The 24,896-nt window shown below is 41.1% G+C and overlaps 1 protein-coding gene across 11 annotated transcripts in view; it reads left to right on the forward strand.

Annotated features, from left to right (window-relative positions):
- HDAC4 (histone deacetylase 4) overlaps positions 1 to 24,896 on the forward strand; it is a 468,350-nt gene that overhangs the window by 145,304 nt on the left and 298,150 nt on the right. For 10 of the 11 annotated variants that reach the window (XM_073306829.2, XM_073306834.2, XM_073306828.2 and 7 more), the window contains one exon: positions 23,251 to 23,322. The exons of the other annotated variant lie outside the window; for it this stretch is intronic. In XM_073306829.2, the coding sequence (XP_073162930.1) occupies positions 23,251 to 23,322 (72 nt within the window). The remainder of the gene's footprint in view (positions 1 to 23,250; positions 23,323 to 24,896) is intronic. 11 annotated transcript variants of the gene reach the window in all.

Here is a 24,896-nt window from a genome sequence, read left to right on the forward strand (position 1 = left end):
TTTACTTATTAATTAATCCAGAGTATGTATTAATACTTGAGGGGTGGGGGGCAAACAGCTGTGCATCTCTCTCTATGTGTTATAGAGGGCGAACAATTTATGAGTTTACCCTGTATAAGCTTTATACAGGGTAAAATGGATTTATTTGGGGTTTGGACCCCATTGGGAGTTGGGCATCTGAGTGTTAGTCAGGCACCCTTCTGCAAGCTGCTTTCTATTGAGCTTAAAGCTGTTAGGGGACATGGTTCAGGCCTGGGTCTGGGTTTGCAGCAGGCTAGCAGGTCTGGCTCAAACTAGGCAGGGCACTGAAGTCCTAAGCTGATTGGGCAGGAAAGCAGGGGCAGAAGTAGTCTTGGCACATCAGGTGGCAACCCCTAGGGGGTTTCTGTGATCCAACCCGTCACAGTTTGCTTTATAAACTTCAGCTGGTACAGTGACACTTAATTCTCTTAAACTGCAAGTGCCCATGGTTGAATGAAAGGCCTTTGAGTGGATTTCTGCCACTCTGTAAATAAATGAGCGGCTGTTCACGCTTGCAGTGTCATCAAGACAGCAGATGGCAGTAGTAAAAAGTCCCTTTGCAATCTTCCTCTTACCCCAATAAGGACACATCAGATTGTGCAGTACATGTCTGATCAATTTTCGTAATATCAGTCACTGCTGTTTTACACATTGTGTGCCCTCTTAACATTTCTAATTTAAATGCAGGATTCCCCACAAAAATAGCTTTTGTTGGAAAATGGTGAAACTGGAACAATTTTTTTGACTAATGGTTCCAGTTCGGATATGCCTGCCTTTCATTAAACATAAACATTTGACTAAACTTGTGGGTCTAAAATATTATTGCTGCTTTTTTTTGTGTGTGAAGAGTTAACTGTGGAAACTTCAGTGTTTGGTGGCAGCTGTTCTGAACTTATTACCTGTTTAAAAAAAACAAACAGATTTCTATTTGCTCTTGTTCTTTCTAGGATCTTTTCAGAGTTAAAACTGATTATCTTGTTTAAACAATTGTCCCTCCATGGCCACTGAGTCTGTTTGAATTGTGAATTCCTTGAACCAGAGGATTTAGAAAATTCCATCTGTACACTTTTTAAAAATCTCTCTTTAGTAGCTGTCTTAAATACAATGCCATTGTAAAATTCAGTACTGATCTTGGCTTTTTTTGCAGGCTCTTCTTTACTTTCCAATGCTGGTATGTAATTACTGTGTAAGAGGAGTTCTGAGGTTTTCCTCCAGATACTCTGTCCATTTCCAAACTCTCGGGGCAATGGAAAGTATAGGAATGTATCTCCATGTCCTGCCATCAGTTTTCATCTTTAACAGAATTGACGCCTATTCACTTCACTTCATCTTTGGGCCAAACAAAGCTGGGATCGTTACTCTGCTATACTTTCACTTACATTTTTGCGTGATGGGGGTTATGGTGGAGTGTGACACATATATGTATAATGTGCTTTCAGCTTGGTTTTTGGCTGACCATAGTTATCTTTTTTATATATATTTTATTTGTGTAATGGGCACATTTTTTTTAAAAAAAGTATAATAGCTAATTTGCTTCCCTTTTCCTCTGAGTAGAGCACACTTTGAGTATGGTAACTGTCGTTTGTTGCTTATTGCAGATCTTCAGATTACCCAGCCTGATTGATGGATCTGGCCACTAAAAAGCATGGCCAATTTGTCATTGGTTCTTGAAAGCCTGGCCAAAGGGATTTCCTGTAAGGAATGGCAGGTCTCATTCTGTATGATCTCCCTCATATTAGACTTTGTGAGTTATTAGTGTGGTAGCAGTGTTTTCAAGCTGTGTGCCAGAAATTCCCCATAACACTCTAGGAATCCATGCAGATCTTTCATTGAAGGTGCCTGCCCACCCAGCTATCTCATTTGTAGTAGTGGTTTATATCTTTTGTTTTATGGTAGTATCTACAGACACCAACTGAGATCAGGAAGCCATTATACTACATAAGAATGGCCATGCTGGGTCAGACCAAAGATTCATCAAGCCAAGTATCCTGTCCTCTGACAGTGGCCAATGGCAGGTGCCCCAAAGGGAATGAACAGATAGGTTATCATCAAGTGATCCATGCGTTTTCACCCAATCCCAGCTTCTGGCACACAGAGGCTAGGGACACCATTCCTGCCCATCCTAGCTAATAGGTCCATCAATGGCTATCTTCTGTGAATCTATCTAGCTCCCTTTTGAACCCCGTTATAGTATTGGCCTTCACAACACCCTCTGGCAAGGAGTTCCAGAGCTTGACAGTGCATCGCATGAAAAAATACTTAGTGTTTGTTTTAAACCTGCTACCTATTTCATTTCATGGCACCTTGTTCTTGTATTATGAGAAGGAGTAAATAACACTTCCTTATTTACTTTCTCTATACCACTCATGATTTTATAGACCTCTACCATATCCCCCATAAGTCTCCTCTTTTCCAAGCTGACAAGTCCCGGTCTTATTAATCTCTCCTCATATAGAAGCCTTTCTGTACCCCTAATCATTTTTGTTGCCCTTTTCTGAACCTTTTCCAATTCCAATATATCTTTTTGAGATGGGGCGACCACATCTGCACTCAGTATTCAAGGTGTGGGTGTACCATGGATTTATATAGAGGCAATATGATATTTTCTGTCTTAATATCTGTCCCTTTATTGATGATTCCCAACATTGTTTGCTTTTTTGACTGCCGCTGCACATGGCGTGGATGATTTTGGAGAACTATCCACAATGACTCCCAAGATCTCTTTCTTGAGTGGTAACAGATAATGTAGACCCCGTCATTGTATATGTATAGTTAGGATTATATTTTCCAGTGTGCATTACTTTGCATTTATCAACATTAAATTTCATCTACCATTTTGTTGCCCAGTCACCCAGTTTTGTGAGACTAGGTGCTGTACAAACATGTACTAAGATATTCATCCTCAAGAATACGTAGTTTAAGGCTATGGCTTCACGCTGCGCCACTAAAAGGCGCGCAGTGTAGCTGCTGTTTGTTGGCTGCAGAGAGCTCTCCTGCCAACAAAGCACTGTTCACACACAGCTCTTTTCATCCGTAAAACTTTTGTCATTCGGAGTTGTGTGTTTTTTTTTTTTAACACCCCTGAATAACAAAAGTTTTGCTGATGAAGTGCGGGTGTAGACAAACTGTAAGTGGACAACAGACATACTATATATACTAGACCACTGGTCTGACTCAGAATGGTAATGCCTAAATTCTACATCTGACTGTCTTACTTGCAAACTTTGAGAGCAGGGCTGTGCCATTGATTGTGTTAATCTCTTTTCTACTTTATGTACATTTAAATCATCTGCTGCATGACTGCTGCTCAGATAGCAATGTATTCTCTAATTCTAAACTTTGTATGAGGAAACTTGAGAGAAATTGGGTTTCTTCCTTAGCCTCTGAAAACAGTGGGTGCTTTAATGCAGAATGCCAACATCCATTCAAAGGATTGTGTGTCGTCATGATTCTTTCTTGTCCTCTCTTTCAATTACTACATCCTAGAATCCTGGAGGAAAGTGAACATTTTCAGTTACGTATAGCTATTTTTGCTATTCAGTCTGGAACACACACAAAAAATCAAAATAAAGTAAATTCAGAATACATGTTTTTTCTGTTTTGAACAAACTTGTGATTCTTAACTAGTTTTGGAACAGGCCTCAGTTGGCTTCTCATTCTCCTTTTTTCTGGGCAATTCTGTCAAGCCCAGGAGATGTTGTGTCTGATTCTCAGAGGTGTTGAGTTATATGCAGATTCTACTGAACTCAATTGGAGCTGTGCTCATTGCTTCTGAAAATTAGACCCTTGTAATGTAAGTTTCTAAATAATATTGAGTGGTCCACGCTTCTTAGAGACTTAACCGGTCCTTTTGCAAGTATCTCCAAGATACCAAAGGAATGTTGGTAATTATAGTTTGTAAAAGACCGCAATCAATCCAATATTACGAAACTTTGTGGTTTGCAGTGCTGTTGTAGCCATAGTGGTCCCAGGATATTAGAGACAAGATGGGTAAGGTAATATTTTTTTATTGGACTAACTTCGTTGGAGAGAGAAAGTTTTGCGAAGCTTGAAAGCTTGTCTCTTTCAGCAACTTGTAAGTTCTATCTTTGTAGACTCTGAGTATTTTGCTTTTATACTACTGATTTGCTCTAAATGTTTAGATGTACATATAGAATGTTGGCTTTATCTCAAACATTAATCAAACTATGTAATAGTTTAAAAATCAACTTCCATTATAAATCACTGTTAAAACATACAGTATCCTGCTATTGTCAAGAGATAAGAAAATATTTTACAGTTGAAATCAGGAGGACAGTCTTTACATTCCTGGCTCAAGATATTTCATTAGGTGCATTTTACTTGATCACATAGGGGTAATGGGTAGTGCTGCCCTGTGGAAGACCTTTTTTTGTTTTGTTTTGTTGTTCTTACAGGATCTTAGAGTGCTGTGGAGAGATTAATACAATTTGAGTATCTTATACCTCAGTTACCTGTACGAATGCTTAGTATGGATACTCAGTGTGCACAAGCAGTACAGTTATGAGATGATTAAAATTAGACTGACTTTTGCCAATGTAGAAAGAGTGTTCTAGTTGTTACAGATCTCTGATTTTAACTATAGGTTTCAAATGCAATTTTAGTTGAGCTTGTTTTGGATTTCTTTCTCTAAAGAAATCTGATTTTGTCTTATGGCAAGTGCCTCTTGTACGAGAACTTGGTATTGCACAAAGAAGATACAGTATAGTGCTTCACCATTAAAGTTTGTATGTGGATATATACTAATATCTGTCTCTTCCAGACATAGTAGAGGAAGAGGTCCTTTTTGGAGGTTGCCAGCACCTCTCCTTTTCCTAGTCAGGTGGACTGGCAGAGTCAGAACAAAAGCTGCAGAGATAATTATCTCTGAAGAGCACTAGGGCTTCCTCTCTTTATCATGGAAGTACTTCATTGCATGGACCAGGACCATGTCTAACTAGGTATTCGCACAGTGACAAATCCAGTAGAACCCCATTCCTGTTCCTACAGTATCAAGGGAAACAAGTCTTTAAACTAAATTTATGAAGGGACATAAACACGTAGAATACTATTGAAATGTAGTCATTTTCTTTTTCACTCAGGTTTAGAAATATTTTAAAGCCCAAATTATGGAATTACATACGGTATGCCAAGAACTTCATATTTTATCACATTTTAAAGTAGTCAGAATTGTGGAAGAGGAAACTAGTTTGAGTTTAAAAAGAAAAAAAAAAGCCCTTAATAGTCTGAGACTAAACAATCTTTATCTGATTTGCATGGAGTTGTGGATTTTCAGTCTCTTGAATGCTAGCTAATCCTCAAAATAAGATTCAGATTTTGTGATTCTACTTAATATATTTACTCAAATATTGGCATAGTCCCTACTTTATAATTCCACAGTTGAACAGCATATCTGTTGCAGTTTGTGAAATCTGTTGAATGATAGGTCAAGCACATCCTCTTTGTTTGTTTAGTCATACTGAGACTTGACCACAGTTTGGCCAGTCCTGAAATCCAACATATGAAATAAGAAAAATCTTTTTTAGGTAGTTAGCATTGTAGAAATGTAGTAAATGTAGAAACATTTTTATGCTTTTTTTTTTTTCTAGTTTGAGGTCTATGCTGTCTACAGGACTGGTATGGACATAGTTATCTGATTATGCAAATATCACTTGAAAGAAACAATGGGGAGGTTAGTGAGTCTCATTGCAAATTGTTATATTATTTGAAGTGGTAACATGTCTTTTTAACTTGCCACATATACCCTTAATGAATTAGGTGAGTTACCTGGCTAAGTGCAAATGGCACCAATTTATTACTAATACAATAAGTTTCCTTTGCAAATAACCAGTTAAAGAATTACTCTTGAAAATACTCTGATTATTGTCAAGGTAAAGGAAGAGAGGGCTAGAGGATGTCTTAAATTATGGTGTGTAAAATACTGTAAACAATATGCAGCCTTTTTAACTCTGTTTTTTTATTTAAAATGCATATTTAAATGGAAATGAATATTTGAATCATTTATTAAATATAGCAACAACATATGCCTTCGTTCGTTCTTTCACTTCTCTGGACTCAGCTATGGCCCAATGTTTTAAAAACGTTTCAGTTGTAAAATAAAATGATAGTTTGCACTGTTATGGCACCTTCCCTTCTCAGGGTTTTAGAGAATTAACAGTGAGTAAAGTCTATTTTATGGTAGAGGAAACGGAGACAGAGGTTAAGTAGCTTGCTCCAGGTCGTACAGAAAGTCTTCTGACACAGTCCTGCCTTTATCATAAGATGATACTTGCTCTAAAATACGATCTTTAAAGATCCCATGTGTGCAAAAATCTGTCTTGTCCTGTGCTCAGTGGCAGTAGTCTCCTAGCTCAGATAAAAATGTGTTAATTGTGAATGTACACAGATGAAAATGCTCAGACTTAGTCATTCACTCAGTGGTACATCCAGGGCATGACTGGTTCTGCTAGCAGCTATGCCCTGAGGGATGGAGCTGCTGGTGGTGCACGGTCTAGGCCTGCCTAGGAAATGAGAAAAGGAAGATAGTCACACACAAAAAAACTCTGCTCCACAGGCTCAGAAGAAAGGGAGAGTGCAGCACGCATAACTTTCAGACAGTGAAAATGATGTGGTAATTAAGGAAGTGGGTCCTAAATTCATCATTCCCTCTGGAGAGGCCTCCAGAAACACCTCAGCTTCAGCGAAAGCACATCTGGAATGAAACTCATGGCAAAATGAATATTGTCACCGTGATTGTGTGCCATCAGAAACATGCTAACTAAATAAAATGGGCAAAGAGTCCTGTGGCACATTATAGACTAACAGACGTGTTGGAGCATAAGCTTTCGTGGGTGAACACCCACTTCGTTGGATGACTGTAATGGAAATTTCCAGAGGCAGGTATAAATATGCAAGCAAGAATAAGGCTAGGGATAAGGAGGTTAGTTCAGTCAGGGAGGATGAGGCCCTCTTCTAGCAGTTGAGGTGTGAACACCAAGGGAGGAGAAACTGCTTTTGTAGTTGGCGAGCCATTCACAGTCTGTGTTTAATCCTGAGCTGATGGTGTCAAATTTGCAAATGGACTGAAGCTCAGCAGTTTCTCTTTGAAGTCTGGTCCTGAAGTTTTTTTTGCTGCAGGATGGCTACCTGTAAATTTGCTATTGTGTGTCATAGAATATCAGGTTTGGAAGGGACATAAGGATGTCATCTAGTCCAACCCCCTCCTCAGAGCAGGACCAATCGCCAATTTTTGCCCCAGATCCCTAAATGGCCCCCTCAAGGATTGAACTCACAACCCTGGGTTTAGCAGGCCAATGCTCAGACCACTGAGCTATTCCTCCCCCCGATGTCCAGGGAGGTTGAAGTGTTCTCGTCCAGGTTTTTGTATATTGCCATCCCTAATATCTGAGTTGTGTCCATTTATCCTTTTACATAAGGTCTGTCCAGTTTGGCCGATGTACATAGCAGAGGGGCATTGCTGGCACATGATGGCGTATATTACATTGGTGGGCGTTCAGGTGAATGAACCGGTGATGGTGTGGCTGACCTGGTAAGGTCCTGTGATGGTGTCACTGGTGTAGATATGTGGGCAGAGCTGGCATCGAGGTTTGTTGCATGGATTGGTTCCTGAGTTAGTTACTATGGTGCGGTGTGTAGTTGCTGGTGAGAATATGCTTCAGGTTGGCGGGTTGTCTGTGGGCGAGGACTGGCCTGCCTCCCAAGGCCTGTGAAAGTGGGGGATCGTTGTCCAGTCCTCGCCCACAGACAACTCGCAGGAGACAGGCCAGTCCTTGCTACAGACAGCCCCCCAACCTGATGCAAATACTCACCAGCAACCACACAACAAAAACACTAACCCAGGAAACTATCCTTGCAACAAAGCCCGTTGTCAACTCTGTCCACATATCTATTCAGGGGACACCATCATAGGACTTAATCACATCAGCCACGCTATCTGAGGCTTTCAGAGTAGCAGCCGTGTTAGTCTGTATTCGCAAAAAGAAAAGGAGTACTTGTGACACCTTATTTAGAGACTAACCAATTTATTTGAGCATAAGCTTTCATGAGCTACAGCTCACTTCATCTGACTGCATCCGATGAAGTGAGCTGTAGCTCACGAAAGCTTATGCCCAGATAAATTTGTTAGTCGCTAAATAAGGTGTCACAAGTACTCCTTTTCTTTTTGCGAATACAGACTAACACGGCTGCTACTCTGAAACCTGTCACACCTTCTTGTCAACTGTTGGAAATGGGCCATCCTGATTATCACTACAATTTTTTTTTTCTCCTGCTGATAAAGCTCACCTTAACTGCTCACTCTTGTTATAGTGGGTATGGCAGCACCCATTTTTTCACGTTCATTCTGTCTATTGTAGTTTCCACTGCATGCATCCGATAAAGTGGGGGTTAGCCCAAGAAAGCTCATGCTCAAATACATTTGTTAGTCTCTAAGGTGCCACAAGTACTCCTCGTTCTTTTTGCTGATACAGACTAACATGGCTACCACTCTGAAACGTATCTCTTCAGTGTTTTAATTATATTTCTTTTCCATTTCTCTCTCTTCATTTGCCTTCAGTTTCCTAATTCACCTATTTGAAAGCTACCTGATCTGTGTGAAACAGTCCTAACATCCCTTGTTCCCCTAAGGAACGTATACATTACAATTGCTAAATTTCCTTTTATCATGCTTATCCTGGACTGTTTTTAACTAACTTTCAAAGCTTTTAACCTAATTAATAGCCTTGCAAAGTGCCATCTTGCTTTGCAAATACTTTTTTAAAAGTACATTGTTTTCCTCATTCATAGCAGAGTTTTGAAATATATATTCAGTTGTGTGCACAGGTCAAATCTGTTGAACTGACTTACGATTCTCCTGTTTAAGAGGAGTGGCTTTATTCTCCCGCCCACAAACAATTAAAAAGTAATGGCACAGGAAGCTGAAGACAACACATTTACATCTGGCATTTAAAAATATTACTTTTGTCATTTGGATATTAAGTTTTGCATATTTTTGTGGTCTGTATCAGCAACTTGAGCTCTTAGTCCTCTCGTGATTGACTGACAAATGGAATATAATTTAAGGAAAGAAATTATAAAACTTCCTAGTAATATAGTGAAGGTGACATTAACTGTGGGTAGTCAACATTAGTGTCTCAACTTTAACTGAAATGAGATCAGATTTTGTCTCTTGTTTTTGTGCAGTAATGCATATTGCAGCCATTGTAAATATTTTCATAGAATCATAGTATATCAGGGTTGGAAGGGACCTCAGGAGGTCATCTAGTCCAACCTCCTGCTCAAAGCAGGACCAATCCCCAGCTATATCATCCCAGCCAGGGCTTTGTCAAGCCTGACCTTAAAAACTTCAAAGGAAGGAGATTCCACCACCTCCCTAGGTAACGCATTCCAGTGCTTCACCACCCTCCTAGTGAAAAAGTTTTTCTTAATATGCAACCTAAATCTCCCCCACTGCAACTTGAGACCATTACTCCTCATTCTGTCATCTGCTACCACTGAGAACAGTCTAGATCCATCCTCTTTGGAACCCCCTTTTAGGTAGATGAAAGTAGCTATCAAATCCCCCCTCATTCTTCTCTTCCCCAGACGAAACAATCCCAGTTCCCTCAGCCGCTCCTCACAAGTCGTGTTCCAGTCCCCTAATCATTTTTGTTGCCCTCTGCTGGACGTTTTCCAATTTTTCCACATCCTTCTTGTAGTGTGGGGTCCAAAACTGGACACAGTACTCCAGATGAGGCTTCACCAATGTCAAATAGAGGGGAACGATCATGTCCCTCGATCTGCTTGCAGTGCCCCTTCTTATACAGCCCAAAATGCCATTGGCCTTGTTGGCAACAAGGGCACACTGTTGACTCATATCCAGCTTCTCATCCACTGTAACCCCTTGGTCCTTTTCTGCAGAACTGCTGCCTAGCCATTCGATTCCTAGTCTGTAGCGGTGCATGGGATTCTTCTGTCCTAAGTGCGGAACTCTGCACTTGTCCTTGTTGAATCTCATCAGATTTCTTTTGGCCCAATCCTCTAATTTGTCTAGGCCCCTCTGTAGCCTATCCCTATTCTCCAGGGTATCTACCTCTCCTCCCAGTTTAGTGTCATCTGCAAACTCGCTGAGGGTGCAATCCACACCATCCTCCAGATCATTTATGAAGATATTGAACAAAACTGGCCTGAGGAGTGACCCTTGGGGCACTCCACTTGATACCGGCTGCCAACTAGACGTGGAGCCATTGATCACTACCCGTTGAGCCCGACAATCTAACTAACTTAGTCCATTCATCCAGCCCATACTTCTTTAACTTGCTGGCAAGAATACTGTGGGAGACCATGTCAAAAGCTTTGCTAAAGTCAAGGAGTAACATGTCCACTGCTTTCTCCTCATCCACAGAGCCAATTGTCTCATCATAGAAGGCGATTAGATTAGTCAGGCATGACTTGCCCTTGGTGAATCCATGCTGACTGTTCCTGATCACTTTCCTCTCGTCTATGTGCTTCAGGATTGATTCCCTGAGGACCTGCTCCATGATTTTTCCAGGGACTGAGGTGAGGCTGACTGGCCTGTAGTTCCCAGGATCCTCCTCCTTCCCTTTTTTAAAGATGGGCACTACATTAGCCTTTTTCCAGTCGTCCGGGACTTCCCCCGATCGCAATGAGTTTTCAAAGATAATGGCCAATGGCTCTGCGATCACATCCGCCAACTCCTTTAGCACTCTCCGATGCAGCCCAAGCATCATCTGATCCTGTTTGCCAAATCTTCATGGTTTATATGGCAAAATAGATCTACAGAAAATAACTTATGGTACTCCTCTTGCAAGGTGCTGCTGAGCTATTACTGACTTCAGTGGGATACTTGTTGCCGTCCATGTGACATTTAGACATAGTAATGTCTCTTGGGTAATCAGTTGTGTCAGGGACATGAAGGAGATTTAAAACTCAAATCTGTGTAAACCTTTTGTATAGTAGAGAGAGAAGACAACATTGTAACTCTGTTGCTGTTAAACAAAAGAAAAGAAGTGTTATGGAAGAAAACGAGTATTTCTGAAAATACTCAGGGCTTTCCTAAGAGATAGCACTGGTAATTTATGCACCATGTCAGTCATAAGCAATGAAAGGTCTCTAATGCTAATACTACATGTAAAATCAAGAGCAATGTTGGATTAACTCTTTTTTTCCTCTTACACCCTTCCCTTCTTCCCACTCCCAATTCTTATTGTGGATATCCCCAGTTATCTGTTATCCCACAATTGCTGTAATAATAGTAAATAGAGCTTGTTCAGTAATAGCTGCTTACAGCAAATATTTGTTATGATGGTTTCTGCTGAGTTCTGCATGCTGTTAGGATACACTGGATTTTAATAATAGACTAAGCAGTCAGTTCAATTGAATGTGCTATTGAATGTGTTTCTTCTTGGTAACTGCTATAAATCACATTTTGAGAAGGAAGTGAAGGATGCTTTCATTCTGTTAGACTTCTTCCCTTTTGGATGTGCAATGCATCTTCCAGCTCTCTGGGCTAATTACAATGCCATTACAGTACATATGCTATAGTCCAGTCCAGGGAGAGTTCCAAAAATAGATTCTTGAGTGCAGACAAATTAGAAAGGAAACAGAGCATTTTTTCGTAGGTTTATGGACAAATAATGTATTTGCTGCCTTTAATTGCTTTCTCACTCGTAAATGTACAGGTTTTTTTTCCATCTTGTAAACTTCAAGTGAATAGGCAGATAAATAATACATTCACAAAAGTTACTCTTCTCATTGCTAATATCATTTTAACATGGTGTTATATTTCTCAATTACCTTGTATGATAGCAATTTGTAATTCAGGAAATAGTAGTGGACCACATTTAATTGGCAGGCACTAATTGAAGATTTATGCTGGTTTTATTCCTCTCACATATCCCAGTTCAGCATTCTTTCATTCCAATAATACTACAGAAGGGCACTGTTTCTCACTACATTTTAGGAAGACAAAAACCTAAATCATCCATGAACTGAACCGTTTCCTTGAAATAAAACGTGCGGATGCCTATTGTGGGCATTTTTATTCAAGAACTAGCCCTCCCTTTTATGCTCCTTTTATAAATTCATAAACGGAAGTTATATGTGATCACAATTCATGTATACCTATAACAGAAACGCATATCTAGTTGTTTTTAGGTTTGGAACATGTCCATCACATAGTCCCTGGGTGCATATACACAATTAAAACGCACAATTCAATGATCAATGCGTATGTTACAATGCATACCACACTATAAACATCTGAAGAAATTCTGATAAAATAGGTGAGCTTTGCTGTGTCCTGTAGGTCAACAGATTTCAGGCTATGTTGGAGAGTTGGGAGAAATGAATGCAACGTTAGAGGACCCTTCTGAGCACACCCTGCTTTCAGTCCCCAAGATTTCAAATGTAAGCACTGAGCAAGACTGTACAGTATGATGTCATTTGCTGTGATAGCTTTTTCTATCCTGGTGTAAGCCAGGTTAGAGTTTGCCAATTAAATACTGTATAGTTTGAGCTCTATGCAAATACCTTTAATTACAGTTTGAAACAGCTGGGAAGACACTGCAGTTTTCAGATCTGACCTACTGCCTAATTTACTTCTGTGGCCCAGAATCTCCCCTTAAAAAAAAAAAAAGAGACTTCTAGGCCACATGGTTGTGAAGAAATTCTTCTGAATATAAACTAAGGGTAAACCGATAGCCTCGCCTTCCTATGCCTGCAGATTTGGAGAGGCATGAATTCCTGAAATGATATTTTAATGTCACATTAATGACTGCATTATTGATCATTTTTAGCAGATGGAATGAGGAAGGAGGTGGGAATGAAGCCCTGGCATTGGGAATTGCTGTAGGGAATGAAGTGCAGAGGGCAGAAGAGAGAAAATATAAAGACTCAGGGATGTAAAACAAAGTAGGGGTTGGGAAGGAAGAGGGCAGAAATAGTGGTGTCCCAGGGTGGAGGAGAGGACATATATTCCCACTGAGTGCTTTATACATACTTAGTTACTTTGTATAGTTACTATACTTTTAGTTATTACTAAGGCCAGATTTCAGAGGAACAGCCGTGTTAGTCTGTATTCGCAAAAAGAAAAGGAGTACTTGTGGCACCTTAGAGACTAACCAATTTATTTGAGCATGAGCTTTCGTGAGCTACAGCTCACTTCATCAGATGTTTACCGTGGAAACTGCAGCAGACTTTATATACACACAGAAATCATGAAACAATACCTCCTCCCACCCCACTGTCCTGCTGGTAATAGCTTATCTAAAGTGATCAACAGGTGGGCCATTTCCAGCACAAATCCAGGTTTTCTCACCCTCCACCCCCCCACACAAATTCACTCTCCTGCTGGTGCTAGCCCATCCAAAGTGACAACTCTTTACATAATCAAGTCGGGCTATTTCCTGCATAGATCAAGGTTTTCTCACATCCCCCCCACCCCCATACACACACAAACTCACTCTCCTGCTGGTAATAGCTCATCTAAACTGACCATTCTCCAGGTTTAAATCCAAGTTAAACCAGAACATCTGGGGGGGGGGGGTAGGAAAAAACAAGAGGAAACAGGCTACCTTGCATAATGACTTAGCCACTCCCAGTCTCTATTTAAGCCTAAATTAATAGTATCCAATTTGCAAATGAATTCCAATTCAGCAGTTTCTCGCTGGAGTCTGGATTTGAAGTTTTTTTGTTTTAAGATAGCGACCTTCATGTCTGTGATTGCGTGACCAGAGAGATTGAAGTGTTCTCCGACTGGTTTATGAATGTTATAATTCTTGACATCTGATTTGTGTCCATTTATTCTTTTACGTAGAGACTGTCCAGTTTGACCAATGTACATGGCAGAGGGGCATTGCTGGCACATGATGGCATAGATCACATTGGTGGATGTGCAGGTGAACGAGCCTCTGATAGTGTGGCTGATGTTATTAGGCCCTGTGATGGTGTCCCCTGAATAGATATGTGGGCACAATTGGCAACGGGCTTTGTTGCAAGGATAAGTTCCTGGGTTAGTGGTTCTGTTGTGTGGTATGTGGTTGTTGGTGAGTATTTGCTTCAGGTTGCGGGGCTGTCTGTAGGCAAGGACTGGCCTGTCTCCCAAGACTTGTGAGAGTGTTGGGTCATCCTTTAGGATAGGTTGTAGATCCTTAATAATGCGTTGGAGGGGTTTTAGTTGGGGGCTGAAGGTGACGGCTAGTGGCGTTCTGTTATTTTCTTTGTTAGGCCTGTCCTGTAGTAGGTAACTTCTGGGAACTCTTCTGGCTCTATCAATCTGTTTCTTTACTTCTGCAGGTGGGTATTGTAGTTGTAAGAAAGCTTGACAGAGATCTTGTAGGTGTTTGTCTCTGTCTGAGGGGTTGGAGCAAATGCGGTTGTATCGCAGAGCTTGGCTGTAGACGATGGATCGTGTGGTGTGGTCAGGGTGAAAGCTGGAGGCATGCAGGTAGGAATAGCGGTCAGTAGGTTTACGGTATAGGGTGGTGTTTATGTGGCCATTGTTTATTAGCACTGTAGTGTCCAGGAAGTGGATCTCTTGTGTGGACTGGACCAGGCTGAGGTTGGTGGTGGGATGGAAATTGTTGAAATCATGGTGGAATTCCTCAAGGGCTTCTTTTCCATGGGTCCAGATGATGAAGATGTCATCAATATAGCGCAAGTAGAGTAGGGGCTTTAGGGGACGAGAGCTGAGGAAGCGTTGTTCTAAATCAGCCATAAAAATGTTGGCATACTGTGGGGCCATGCGGGTACCCATAGCAGTGCCGCTGATCTGAAGGTATACATTGTCCCCAAATGTGAAATAGTTATGGGTAAGGACAAAGTCACAAAGTTCAGCCACCAGGTTAGCCGTGACATTATCGGGGATAGTGTTCTTGACGGCTTGTAGTCCATCTTTGTGTGGAATGTTGGTGTAGAGGGCTTCTACATCCATAGTAGCCAGGATGGTGTTATCAGGAAGATCACCGATGGATTGAAGTTTCCTCAGGAAGTCAGTGGTGTCTCGAAGGTAGCTGGGAGTGCTGGTAGCGTAGGGCCTGAGGAGGGAGTCTACATAGCCAGACAATCCTGCTGTCAGGGTGCCAATGCCTGAGATGATGGGGCGCCCAGGATTTCCAGGTTTATGGATCTTGGGTAGTAGATAGAATATCCCAGGTCGGGGTTCCAGGGGTGTGTCTGTGCGGATTTGATCTTGTGCTTTTTCAGGAAGTTTCTTGAGCAAATGCTGTAGTTGCTTTTGGTAACTCTCAGTGGGATCATAGGGTAATGGCTTGTAGAAACTCGTGTTGGAGAGCTGCCGAGCAGCCTCTTGTTCATATTCCGACCTATTCATGATGACAACAGCACCTCCTTTGTCAGCCTTTTTGATTATGATGTCAGAGTTGTTTCTGAGGCTGTGGATGGCATTGCGTTCCGCATGGCTGAGGTTATGGGGCAAGTGATGCTGCTTTTCCACAATTTCAGCCCGTGCACGTCGGCGGAAGCACTCTATGTAGAAGTCCAGTCTGCTGTTTGTATCTTTGATCTTTGTGCAAACACCTCCTTGACATGAGTGGGCATTCTGTTGTGGATGGGGAGCAGGGGGTATGGAGTACTAAATTTATGACTTGGCCCAAATAACAGCACTAGTAGAATGCAATCGTTGCTACCAAATAAGTGTGACATGCTTGCTTTAAATGTAACCTAGCTCTACTCCACAGGTGTGCAGCTGCATTTTCCATTAAGTATATGTTCTGAGTGGCCTTCTAAATTAGGCCCTGTCAGAGAACAAAGCAATAATCCAATGCTAGGATCACAAAGGCAGGAATAACTCTGAGAAGGTCTACATCAGAGACAGACAAAGTCACAATCATTTTACTAGAAACCAGTGGGGGAGAGGGGAAGATGCTTCTGTTCACTAGTGCCAAGTGAGGATTTGGGAGCTATCAGACCTAAGTGTTCCTACACTGCTCTTTTCAGACAAAGTTTAGTCAGAGTCTTGTCTGCCATGTCCTCTGGATGCTGCCCTCAGGCGCTGAGCAGTGTCTGTTTTGCCTGGGCTGAGCTTCAGCTAGCTTGTCAACTAAAGCTTTTTCTTGGTTAGATACTCGGAAAGCAGAACTTCTCCTCATTTGGGCTTGATGAAAGAGATGCACATTTGTGTATCATCTGCATACCTATGGCAAAATAGCCCCAAATGTCTGTCTACCCAAAAGCCTCACCATCTGGGTGATGGAATAGAACAGCATAGTACTCCACGTGAGTGTCATTTGAACTATTGATAGTAGGCTCTACAAGCTCTTTGAGAACAGAACTGTTGAAGAGTGATCCAGTCTACAGGCAAGTAAACAAAACTCTCAGTTTATACCATGGTATTGAAGTCTGCAGACAGATTAACGAGCAGTGTTCTCTTTTTTGTGCTATGCCCAGCCCAAAAGCCAGATTGAAAGGGAACGTCAAATTATGTGGAACTGAGATGACACAGCTGTCTCACTACTACTTACTCAATAACTTGAGTTTAAAAAAAAAAAGATAGAGCTATGGGGTGGAAATTGACATGATCACTAGCCTCATTGGTCTAATGACTTGTCATTTGAAGGAGATTGATACCAGGCCCTCCTATAGAAAGGTATTAACTATCTTAACCAACATCAGGCTGAGTACACTCTGCTCAGGTTATCTAGTCTGTCATGTGAGGCATCACTTATTGTATCCCGTCCCCTCCATGTTTTTCTGGGATGTGTAACTTTGGCATGAGATATTACTCCCGTGTGGCTCCCACTCCTGGAGAACACAAAGGGAAAGAGAGGACAAAGAAACTGGGGCGTACAGGTGACTTGGTAAAACAGCCTGGAGAAATATCTACTTTTTTTTCCCCCCCTTCAATTAAATTTGCCTGGATTAATCTGATTGTATTTCTTTGTTTTATTTGGGTGGCTGGGGAGAAAGGGTTAAAATGTCTTTGATGGAAGCTATTATTCATTTTTCAATCCAGAATGTCTCCTATCTCTTCGCTTATTCATGAATGTTGGCATAAAACACTGTGTAAAAGCATTTCTCTTGTATTGTAAAGGTCAGTTACACGTCATCAGAATTATGAACTGAACATCTCAAGTAACCATGGTAAGAAGGGAACGCAGCTCAGCAGGAGCAGAGAAAATGCTTTTTTTATTCAGGATTTGAAGTAAAATTCCATCAAGACTGCCAGGTTATTTTCAGTGTGGTAGCACAACGTATGTTGTATTGGCTGTTGTCACACATTTTTTCTTTTAAAAAACATTTTACAGTTTTTTCTCTAATATACCTAGAGTGTGTAGTCACAGCTGTAAGGTTGCCTAATCAGTCCTCTTCCAATGGCTCCCTTTTTCCGTTGCTCATAGCTTTCTCAAACTTTCACTAGATTTGCGGTTGGCAGAATCATGATTTTGTTTCAATTTTTTTTTAATTTAATGTTTGCTCAGGTATGATTAAATCTTTTTTGAGAGTGAAGACAATCCAGCCAATTTTCTCATCTTCTCTGATTAGCTGTAGCACTCCAGAAGGAGGAGGAAGAATGTTGATATTTTGCAGGGAAGAGAGCTCTTAAACTGGATATGTGTGGTCTTTTGTTATCTGGTGAAAATCTGACTTGATTTGGCAGTTATGGTTAAAAAAATCTCTTCTTTCAAGCACACATGGTAACTTGTTTTTTTTAAATATTTTTAAATAATGGTCTTCAAATATTCTAATAGCAATAGACATGCATATTTAATAACATGGTGTGGAATTTTAATCTTCACAGCAAAAATTGTGGAAACCCTAACCAATAGATCAGAGCAGCTTTTGTAGTGCTTGTTAGATATTTTTTCCTGAGCTGCTTTTTGGAAATTCCTGAGTGTATCTTTAAGGGAATTTAATTGCTTTTGGGAGGTGACACCTGACTTTTCTATTTTTTATTCAGTTTTGTGATTGTGGTTAATATGTAGCAGCTAACTTGTAGTGATACATGACCAAGCTCCTTCATATGTATTTTCGATGTAACATTACACATTTTACTGTGTGTTAATGTTAATTCCTACTGTAGCAAATGCATTGACAGTATTAAGTTGTATGATATAATTTTGATAGAAAATGTCCTCCGGCCCCAGTTTGCTATTTGGTCCTAAAACTTAGCTTTCTATTCTATCTTTATCTTACTACTAAAACGGATTTCCCCGGGCAGACCAGATTTGTGTTTGTCTGCTGATTTAAAATAGAGATTTTTAGTGTCCTGGCAACAGCTGAATTATTATGTTCAACTGCTCTTTTTCTATTATTGGGTTATGGCTGAATTGGGAAAAGAAGGATTTCTGCTTTGCCTGGCCTGTTCAGGTAATAACAGTGCTAGGAAAAACCAAAACTCCAGGTGAAAAAACTGATTTTGCTTTTTATGAGGAATTAATTGCCTAGGAGATACCTTACTTCTATAAAGCAGTGAGCAGAAAATTAGTTAATATGAAGGATAACTTACTTTGTTTTGGCTATCATTGACATTGTTTTGATGATCATCCCATTGCATATTATCCATACCCTTGGTTTGATGTTGAAATGGAACATGAATTAAAACTCATGGAGATGATCCTGATCCATTACGACTGGGTTCTTCCTTTTCATCTTTCAAGCACAGGGGCTCCTCCTCCCTGAGATTCTCAGTTTCATCCTGGCAGGGAGAAGTGTTCAGAGTATTGTTAATTCATCAGTCTCCCTGCCACTCAGAGAAGTAGACACTTCTCTAGGGGTCTCCAGTCAGGAAGCTTGTAAAACGGACATGCTGTCGTCCTCTGGTATGACATTTGTGTGTAAGGTTCTGCAGTCTTCCCTTGGGTTTCCTTCCTTAAAACCCTGCAGATATATTTTAAAAAGTGGGAAGTAAAGAGATTCATACAAGAGGAAAGGGAGAGAGCTCTGTGCTTAGAATCTGGGGAGTAAGTTCCTTGTTGTAGTCATGATCTGTTACAGAACAGCAGGTGCCTATGTCATGGGCGGTTAAGTTATAGGAAAGAAAGTAGACTCTACATTTTCTAAGCATGGTAATTACAAACTTTTCTTTATGCTAATCCTTTTAGCAAGAGTATTAGATCAAATATAAGCATATAAACTGAACATTTTATTGCTTGTGGCACCTTAGAGACTAACAAGTACTCCTTTTCTTTTTGTGAATACAGACTAACACAGCTGTTACTCTGAAACCTGTCATTTTATTGCTTGAGACCCATACAGAAACATCTATCTATCCGCTCTAGGTGCCTGTGTCATAACTTAATATACAGTCCATAATAATTAAAGTGCATCATTTCCATCCTATGTAATCACCAACCATTAAGCTCGCTAAACTAACCATTGAAACAGCCCTTCCTGTTCCACAAATTTAATCACTGTTATATTTCTCTGAGTTAACAAAAGAATTCTAGAATCCCTTCCAGGTGTTCAGATGAGGGCTGATATGAACAAAGAAGGAGAATGTTACTTCCAGGAACTAAAGTGGGGAGAATCTGGTGTATTCGCCAAGAGTCTATTTCAAGAATTAATGTTAAAGTGGAGGGACGTAGAGCATCAACACAATAGGATTATGTATATATATAGTATTTATTTCATGTGTGTTGGTGGTGGTCTTGTCTCTGGTGCTAGCTTTTTTTTTTACTGCCGTTTCCTTTCTATAGGAGTAGCGAGAAAAGTAAAAGTAGTATAGGTTATTTGGTTTCAGCCAATTCAATTTAAAAACAATACTGTCATGAGACTCCTATCTAGATACTGTAGGACGAGTGAATTGAAATGCCTCTTTTCTCTCATCATAGCATCACTTCAGTTATTCTTCACATTTGTTAATATTTGCACTGTCCCCTGTCAAGGCCTTGTTGTCTTTGATGCATTGGGAGCTATGGGTGGGATAGAGAGGGGGAAGCAGAAGGGTGTCTGTGTTTTTTGGCTTTTTAAGGGGAGGAAGTAGGATTTTTTGAAATTTCAAATGTCATTTTAAATTTTTTTAAATGGTTTAAAAGTGTTGGTGAACTCTAGGTTGGTTTCTGAAACGGAGTTGGATATCAATAAGGTATGTTTCAGGATCAAACATATGTACTTCTAAGTGCTAGCAAACCTACTGTCCTCTCCATGAAAATTTGTCCTAGTAACTCATTTCCTTCCATGCTAAATAGTAATTTCATAACTTATAAAAACAAAAACTTTGGCTAACTCAATATACTTCTGTCTTCTAAGGTTTCCATGTTTTATGGAAGAGGTTTTTAAAACAAATTTGCTCTTGTACTGAACTGAGCATATTATTGAGGCTGAATAAAAGAGTAACAAAAAGGTTTAATTGTTTTGGTATGTGGCTTTTTTGAAAACTCAATTATTTGGGCATTATTCTTCTTTAGATTTATAAAAAGATATTAGAAATATCTATCACAAGATCAGACAGCTCTTCTAAAACTTAACATTCACAATAATAAAAAATCCTAAATCCTTTAGGTCAGTAGCAGAATCCATACAATTACAATCTGAGCTGGCCCCAGACTGTAACTATCTTATGCCAGTAAATAACTGTGGCTAATTGTAATTCTGTCCACGGTCCAAATACCCTTCATAAAGATCAGAATGTCTCCAATACTAAAACTCTAGACCAGGGTGGGGAACCTCCAGCCTGTAGGCCAGATCCAGCCCCCTGCTTAATTTCATCTGGCCTGTGGCAAGTCTCCGCGCCACAGGCTGGAAACCCTGAGCCTCAGTGCCCCCCTGTGGGACTGGAGCTGCAAGCGCCAGCTTGCCCCACTGTGGGGGGGAAGCTAGGGTGCCAGGCTGGTCGGTCGGTGGCCCCTAAGCGCAGGGGCGATCAAGAAAACTCCAAGTCTGGGTTCACCTACCCCCGCCTGCAGGTAATACCCCTGCAGCTCCCATTGGCCTGGAACCACCTGTGAGCACGGACACCGCGCAGAGCTGCCTAGCCACATTGTGGCTGCTTCTGGGAATGGCACGGGGCCAGGGCGGTGGTGGGGGTGCTTGTCTTAGCCCCGCCGCCGACCAGGAGCCATCTGAGGTAAGCATTGCTTGGCCGGAGCCCGCACCCCAACCCCCTGTCCCAGTCCTGAGCCCACTCCTGCACTCCAGACTCCTAATTTCTGGCCCCACCCCGGAGCGTAGGGGAATCCCCAAGCTTCTGCGCCCCCCCTCTCCCCCCCCGCGGGGCTGTGTGTGGCCCATGAGTGATATTTTCTGTGGGTCAGTGGCCTGCGATAGGAAAAAAGGTTCCCCACCCCTTCAGAGTAAGGGGCTGGGGAGAAGTCCTTCCAGAGACAGGAGGCGCTCTCAGAGAATCCTCTGCCACCAGCGCCCTCCTTCTGTATTGAGAGAGCTTCACTTTTAATATCTCTGATGATTAAAGCTTTTGGCAGTGTAGTACAGGAAGGAGAGGCCTTCACTCTGGTAACCCAGATCCAAATAATTAAGACCAGTTCCCTGAATGCCACCTGGAAACCTACACAAAGCTTGCAGAATACATTTATTCTGAGTGCAAAGCTCTGCTTAATACGTGGGTTCCTGCATTCTGGAGGGTCTCCTGCTTCTGAATAATTTGAGGGGTAGCCCTAAATAGTATTACAGTAGTCTAATAGCAAGGTGACAAATGCATAGATAAGCGTACCAAGTGCCACATCCCAAACAAAACGTTGCACTCTCCTTCTTAAGCACAGGTGGAACAGCGGGCTCTTTGCTACGGAACCTTCGTTCTAATAAAGCCACAAAGCTGTGAGCCTGTTCACTGATTGCACACCACCTGCTGCTAATGTTGATATAAGTTTAGCCAGTTCTCCCATTTCCCTTCTCCAGTCCAGATTAACCCTCAGCAGAACCTAGTCTTCCAAACACCAGTCTCTTATAGACAAATCTCTCATAGTCCTTCCACTGCAGCTGTGGGATCATCCATTATTTTACTGGCTATTCTATTTCCTTTAATAAAAAACGAACACGCAAACTGTTTAACTGGCATGTGTTCGAGGGGCAATATTGCTTCCATTTTAAAAGAAAAGCTCGTGACACAGCTCATTTTATTGACATGTTGTAGCTGAGATTATACCAAATAGAAAGTGGTACTAAGAGACCACTGATGCAAACAACAGATAGAACTTTTAATTACATTTTCTCTTCAAACTTTTTGGAGTAGAGAAAAGATGAGCCAGTGTTCTTGATATAATGAAAAAAAACATTAACATCTAAATGATAAACTCATTTTATCAAACTGTCTTTTGATTTGACTGTGAAAGATGGTATCTGCTTTGATGTTTCTAGAACTGTATATAGCTTGATTCACATGATATTAGAAGGTAGAAGACAGCAGGATGTTGGAGAAGAATGAACAAAAGTGGGGAAGTGGGTGTGGGACATAGTTGGATGGTCAACAAATACTTCAGATGTTTGCTCTTTCATTTTTGGGCAAAAGTCAAGAAGTCTGGTGTGACATTGTGCTGTAGTTTGTAACAACTTCTGTTTATACCTCAACTTGTTTTGTATGGAAGGCATAAGCTTTAAAATAGAAAAATGCTTTGACAAGATGGACTTCTACATATCATAAAAAAAAATTGTGATTTTTTAGAGTGCTTTTTCTGACATCCAAACCAGTGCCAAACAGGGCGCATGATGCATGTCTGTGCATTTTAATCTCCTGCAACGCGCTCTGTTTTCTTTACTATCTTTTCAGCATACTACAGGTGTTCTTAGAATATGCCTCCCAGGTCTGTTAGCAACTTCACCATACTGTTGTTAAATAGAAAAATAAATAGCCATTTATTTATTGAATGATAGGACTTATTTACTGTACCTTTTTAGTAGCAAGACTGACCAGTACAACTAAGTACTAAATAAAAACCAAAGCAGAACAGATGAAAGTAGATTTCATATAGTGAATGTTATGGTGCTGACTTTAGAGCATCATTGTTTAAAGTGATTTTTGATATTTGTATTTTTTCTCCCTTTGCACTGATAATTAGTTGGTGACTAGAGGTGGTGCTAGCCTACTGTGAGCCCTAAGCAGGAATATTTTTGCCCCCTTCCAAACACATGCTAATAATTAAAGGCCCCTCGTCCCCGCAACCGTTGAGCTGCTTGGTGTCCAAAACAATTGCTTAGTCTGCATATCCCTAGTGCTGGCTCTCTTAGTGACTTTGGTTATTTGAACTAATTTAGACATTCCACAAACAGGTGATGATATCAAATCCTTTTTGTGTTTTCCAGATGGACTTTCTGGCCGAGATCAGCCAGTAGAGCTGCTAAATCCACCTAGAGTGAACCATATGCCCAGTTCTGGTAAGAAGAAAAATACATTTCTGTTGAGTGTTACTCCAGGAAGAAAGGCATACAGAGTATTGTCTTATTTTCTATTGTAAAAGGGTTAGCAGATTATAGCTATAAATTTATTGAATGATCATGATGATTATGGAAAAAGTCACTTTTCCATGGTGAGTGAAAATGCTGACCAAGTGAGTATGATTGGGGATCTGCTGGCTCTTCTCGAGGAGCAGAACAGTCCAGGTGCTCCTGGGTTTTTTATTAGGGGGGCAGGGAGAGAGCAGAGTGGCTGGAGCTGTGAGGTTATTCACAGAAAGTGAGGGGGGGACAAAGAGCAGAGTAGCCCCTGAATTACTGGTCTTCTCACAGGCTGGAAGAAATTACGAAGTGAAGTGGCCTCTGAGCTGCTGCTCCTTAAGAGTTGGGGAGAAAGAGTGAGGAGCGAGGAGCAGAGTGCCGCCTTATGCCATTGTTTATCAGAGAGGACTGACAGAGAGGTAGAGACTAGCATGATTGATTGGGGATGGCAGAACTAATTAAACAGGATTCTTTTTAAAGATACCACCTGGGAGAATTCTCACTCTTGGGTCTTGATTTTCTAATGTGCAGAATTCCCACAGCTCTTAGAATGTTGACCCCCGGGATCAATGACATCGGTGGGTACTGGGTAAAAGTGTCTCCAAATCCACAGCTGCTATCTTTAAGCTGGAGTACCAGGCTTTCATGGTCAAGGGTCATGTGGCAATATGGATAGAGATCTCAAACCTGGTTGACTTTTCCCCAATAGAAACACCAGGAATTTAAAAAGCTTGTCTATGAGGGACAAGACCTGATTTTGGCATCAAGCACAAGCAGTCTTCAATGAGAATGGTATTGTTGCGGGTCTGCTGGGCTACAGGCATCTCGGTTCCACTAAGAAGTGCCGAGAGCTTGAAGATCAGCTATATGCTGCGGAGCAGAGCGTTATGGAAAAAAGGCCATCCTGGATTCACTTTGGCCTATTCCTCCCTCCCTCAGGTCCTTTCTTCATTGGAGGAATGGTGAAGTCTCTCTGTAGAGAGCTTTCACAGGCCCTTAATCCATTTTTCACCAGGCACCAAAATCACAAGAGTTTTTAAAATATTCCATAGTATTACGCCTGCCTGCAATTACCAGTAATGTTCAGGTCCTCTCTGTTTGAGGCAGACTGGAGGTTTTATGTCACTGATGACCCCTAGTCACCTGTGATACATGAATCCTGACCATTGTCTGAAGTTACAAGTTCATGTTTTCCTAAAATCTGGCCTGCTCTTAAGCACCCAAGGATGCTCTTGGGTTTTGTAATATCAAGGAAGAGGTTTTGCAGAAAAACTAACCCCTCCTTGTAAAACATGTGGCACTATATGAAAGACAGGAGAGAGCTTTGTTCCATACTTCCCTGGAATCAAAAGACCAGAGGGCTAGGTTGACATGTTTCAGCAAGGAGGGCATAAGAAATAGGTTAGCATGTTTTTATGGACAAGCAAATGTAAGTGAAATCATTACGTGGTTTTGGATGTAGAGGTCATTGGGCACTATCTAGCTGTATCTATTTGTTTACCTTTAGGTTTGTG

This window comes from Lepidochelys kempii, chromosome 11, assembly GCF_965140285.1.
Source record: "Lepidochelys kempii isolate rLepKem1 chromosome 11, rLepKem1.hap1, whole genome shotgun sequence".
Taxonomy (NCBI): Eukaryota; Metazoa; Chordata; order Testudines; family Cheloniidae; genus Lepidochelys; species Lepidochelys kempii.